Below are 5,037 nucleotides of genomic sequence, written 5' to 3'. Positions count from 1 at the left end.
GGAAAAAAAGCACTTTTTTAAAACGCCAGCTGAAAAAAGCACCTTTAAAAGCTTTTAAAAACGAAATCCCCAAAAAAGCACCTTTAAGTACTTTTTACAAACGCTACGCACCCTGTGTAGAGTGATCCCTTGTTTTTCATAGTTAATGGGGACCAGAACCTTCCGCGAAAGCTGAAGTAGGATTTGCCCCTAGGAATTTTCATGTACGTGGGTACACGAATGTTTTAAATATGTAAACAGTATTTATACTTTACACATTTAAGACAAAAATCACAACAGTATACATATTTACTTAAACGTGTCAGTGCTAATTATGAAGTGTAATTACAAAACCTTATACAGTAATAAACATTAATCAACATTGCTTTCTGAAAGAGTCGAAGAGTCTTGTGTTGGTGGCGGAGGAGAGGCTCTCACTTGACTCATAGAAGCTTAAGGATCACTCGGAGACTCTTCTACTGGAGGCGCTGACGGTAGAGCCCGGGGACTTTACCTTGACGATAAACACGGTGATGGGTAGTTGTCCTTGTTTTTTCTTTTCCTTCATAATTGCCCTGTACAAGGGCATAACCCCATCAACGTGATTGCTGAACTCGACAGCTCGAACCATATTGTCGTCAATGTCTTGTGCAAATTATTGCATCGCTTTTGCCATGTTGCGCAATTGTTGCAGATTCTCCAGGGTAAGTCCACACTTTTCAGTTTCTTCTTCGTCTTCCTCATTTGCAGACTTTGTCATCTCAAGGAGGTCTTCATTGGTCAGGTCTGAGTGGCAATCAATAAGGGCGCTGATGTCTTTTGTCATGTCGACAAATCCTTCATTCCTTATGATGTGAGCCAGCCTCACTGCCTCCTCTACCACTGATTGATGAACTTCTTCAGGAGTGAAGCCTGGATAGTCTTGCACCACGCTCTGCCATAATTTCCTCCAGCTAGATTTTATGGTCTCACTCTTCAAGTCCTTTAATGCTTGCTGAATATTAGACAAACATGAGGCAATGTTGTAACTGCGCCAGTATGCTTTCAAGGTGAATTCGTCATTGGTATCATTAACTGCCGAGATGAGGCCCTCCATTGTATTGCGAGTATAGAGTACCTTAAAGGCACGAATGACACCTTGATCCATTGGCTGAATTAGAGATGTAGTGTTCGGGGTCAGAAACTATCTGCACACTATCATATAGCAGGTCCGTTGCATAGCCTCCTGCACAGTCCAACAGGAGAAGGACCTTATAATTCTCTCTCGTGCATCAACATGAAACAATGCTACTTTCCGCAATGTGGCTATTGACATGATTGTATTTTTTCATTTCTATTTTTTGTTGAATATTTTGGAAAAACCCGCGAAACACTGAAGCCGTAAAACATGAAGCGCGGAATGGTGAGGGAACACTGTACTCTTTTGCTTACGATAAAGCCAGTGCCCTCAATATGTTTTTTGAGGTGACCAACTGAAAAAAACAGTAGGATTCCTTTTATTCAATGTTCTATTGCCAATGCATCTAAGCTCCTCAATGGCAATCAAATCAATATTGTATTGTTTCATCTGTTCTAACAGCAAATGCAAAGCCTTGGCTCTATAGAGAGACAGAACATTCAAGTTTCCAATTCTCATATCCAAATTTCGCTTTCCAAATAGTTTCCACGAAGTCATCCGGGATTTTTTCTTCTAAGGATTTCGTAACAAAACATTTTTACAGGATAGAGGTGTCAACCCTATGCCCAACCCACAACCTGGTGAACCAGTCTCCTGATATAATCCCCAGATTGCAAAATTAAACACAAAAAATGTACTTTCTCTGAATAAATAATTTTTTTCAAAAATTCTTATTTTGACCCTCAAAATGAAGGAGTTGACCACAATCTAGAAAATAAGGTCTTAATAGATTAGTCAAGAGATGCATATTTCTTGGTAAGAAGGAAAGAACTTAGTAAGAAAGAAAGAACTTGAGAAGAAAATCTATTAACTATTGCACAAAACTCCTAACTTTGCTTATCCAAATGTAATTCCATTAAAAAAATATTTAATTACTTATTAATAACAATATTACCTGGTAGGAGAATCTACATCATATGACAAACCATCTGAATCCAGTTCATTTGAATGAATCTCAATCATACCTGGTCTGCTAAACGCTTCCTCATTAATTGAATTTTCTTGGGCACTATTCATTACTGGAGATGATGGCTCTGAAGAGTCACCAAGATCTATAAAGGGAATATCTGACTCTTCAGTTGAGGACTCCAGCAGTGACGACCTATATACATTTGAAGAAACATTTTTATTAGATTTTCAATAATACGATTCATAGAGTTTATTATTCTTTGCAAAGGTTATCTGATGTAAGAAGTTGTGCGATTTCTCTTGAATGTTTTCTATATGTATCTGAATAAGTTGATTTCTCTTGATTGTTGTCTATATGTATCTGAATAAGTATGTCTGAAATCTGTTGATGGCGCAGGCAATGAAGACCTACCTTCATTTGAGGAAACATTTAAGTTAAGTTTCTGATCTGAAGAGTTCATAAAATTCAATATTCATTGCCTGGTAGATGAATCTACATCATATGACAAACAATCTGAATCCAGTTCATTTGAATAACACTCAATCATACCTGATGGTCTGCTAAACTCTTCCACATATAATGAATTTTCTTGGGCACTATTCATTAGTGGAGATGGATTTGATGAATCACATAAATCAAATAAGTGGAATAACTGGAGAAGATGGATCACATAAGTCAATAAGTGAAAAAACTGACTCTTCAGTTGAGGACTCAAGCAGTGACGACCTATATACATTTGAAGAAACATATAACTTAGGTTTTCAGTCAGAAGATTCATAAAATTTATTAATCTTTGCAAAGTTTATCTCATGTGATGTAATGGTTATCTGATGTAAGAAGTTGTGCGATATCTCTTGATTGTTTTCTATATGTATCTGAATAAGTTGATTTCTCTTGATTGTTGTCTATATGTATCTGAATAAGTATGTCTGAAATCTGTTGATGGTGCAGGCAATGAAGACCTACCTTCATTTGAGGAAACATTTAAGTTAAGTTTTTGATCTGAAGAGTTCATAAAATTCAATATTCTTTGCAAAATTTCAGCATGGTAATCTGAGGAAAAAGGTTGTGTGGTTTCTCTTGATTGTTGTCTATATGTATCTGTTGATAGTGCAGGCAATGAAGTCCTATCTTCAGTTGAGGAAATATTTCAATTAGGCTCTTGATCAGAAGAGTTCATAAAATTCAATATTCTTCGTAAAGTTTTTGCATGGTAATCTGATGAAATTGGTTGACTGGTTTCTCTTGATTGTTGTCTACGTGTATATGAATAAGTTTGTCTGAAATTGCCTCCTGCCTGTTCTAAATTTCCCAAATTATGTTCCCTGGTTGGAAAAGATTTGATAACTTAGAAATAAATTAACTGAACTAAAATGGTGTATTTTGTCATTAAATAAAATATAAAAAAATAAGTAATTATTAAAAGAAATTTTTTTATGCTGAATTATCTTTGGATGTGCAAAATGTTATCAATGGGTAATTTTTTTTTTTTTTGAATTGTTCAAAAAGTTCAAGATAGAGCAAAATATGCAAAAAGTAAAATAAAGATGAAGGGATCTGTAGAATATAGAAATGCAAGTAATTACATTTCATAGCAACGGACGGTGAATGTTTATGCTTTATCAAGTTGGATGACATGTTGTAAGTAATGCCAGAGATTGAATTAGGCTTAATCACAACAGTTGATCAACTGATCAGATTCATCAATATGCATTATGTGTTAATATGAAATAAAAATGTGACATTTAAATAGCTAATTAATAGCATAAATTGTTAAGTAAATGAAATACAACCCCCTTCTTCCTAAACCACAAAGAAATGCAATAGTGGTAAGGATATGCTGAAGAGCACATAAACTCGAAATAACAAATAATGAATTCCTCGAAGATAGCAATGATAGGTGAAAATTTCCTATCTGAATTGATTTAAGGCATATCTTGATGTTCAAAGCCTCAGTGAGAGTAAACGTGCTAAAGTTCCTTGATAGATTATTAAAGGAAGATGACATTGACTTAAAAAATTTATTTAGTCATGAAAAAAGCTTGAAAGGGCACAGTTGAAATTACGCAGGCTTAGAATGAGCCACAGGACAACATTTTTAAAAAAAAAAAAATCAGGAAATTTTTTGGAAAAGTATATATATATATATATATACAGTGTAACGTCCCATATCCGGACGTCCCTTTCCCGGAAGGATCGATTTCCCGGACACTTTTTAACAATCAAAATAAACAAACATCTCTTGATCTTCCCCTCCCCCCCCAAAAAAAAGGAAACAGAAAAGACCACCAAGTCCGTGGAGTGACCATTAGTGACGCTCCTCTTCTGGAATGCAGAGAAAGAGGGTAATTTGTTTTCAATAGAGCACAACTGAGTCCCCTCCCCCCCTTCTTTCGTATGCAGCTGGCTAGTAGATGAGGCATTTCCTGGAACCTTTTTACTGTAGAAAAGGGTAAACGTGGAGGGGGAGTATGTCCTTGAGAAACATTGTCCATTCAATATTTAGGAGGCGGGGAAAAAAAAGGGGGTAACATTCTTTCTTTAGCATTGACATGAAAAAGATTTCCAAGACTCCCATGCCACTGAAATATGAATTTGACTAACAAAAGTCCTTTTATTCCAAACCAAAAACTAAATTAGATTTCTCCGAAATGTATTCCTTTTTTTCATGCAGTGCACCTGCAAATACATTATAGGAACAGGCGAATACCTTGGCGAAATAAGTCTTGCAAAATACTCTGAAACTAATTTCTCTCGCCAAATATCTCGTATTTAAAGCAATCTAACGCGTCACATTTGTTCGTTTTTACCGATCTAGCATTTGTGAGTTAAGAATTTGTGATTATCGACAGCTTGCTTCTTTTAATTATTTTTATTAAGTTTTTTGACAAGTTATTGTTTTTTTAAGTTTTTAACTGCGTAATTTTTATTAAGTTTTAATTGAGTTACTGTTATTCGTGTTAAGTTTTTT

The 5,037-nt window shown here is 35.3% G+C and overlaps 1 protein-coding gene across 1 annotated transcript in view; it reads right to left on the bottom strand.

Annotated features, from left to right (window-relative positions):
- Nucleotides 1–5,037, bottom strand: part of LOC107455455 (HECT, UBA and WWE domain containing E3 ubiquitin protein ligase 1) — a gene marked incomplete in the record, with an annotated part of 276,027 nt that overhangs the window by 67,268 nt on the left and 203,722 nt on the right. The window contains 1 exon segment of the mRNA XM_071187934.1: nt 2,052–2,258. Within this exon segment, the coding sequence (XP_071044035.1) occupies nt 2,052–2,258 (207 nt within the window).

This window comes from Parasteatoda tepidariorum, chromosome X1 (assembly GCF_043381705.1).
Source record: "Parasteatoda tepidariorum isolate YZ-2023 chromosome X1, CAS_Ptep_4.0, whole genome shotgun sequence".
NCBI classification, from domain to species: domain Eukaryota; kingdom Metazoa; phylum Arthropoda; class Arachnida; order Araneae; family Theridiidae; genus Parasteatoda; species Parasteatoda tepidariorum.
The sequence above is the reverse complement of the archived record's forward strand: the minus strand, read 5'-3'. Positions and strand labels throughout refer to the sequence as shown.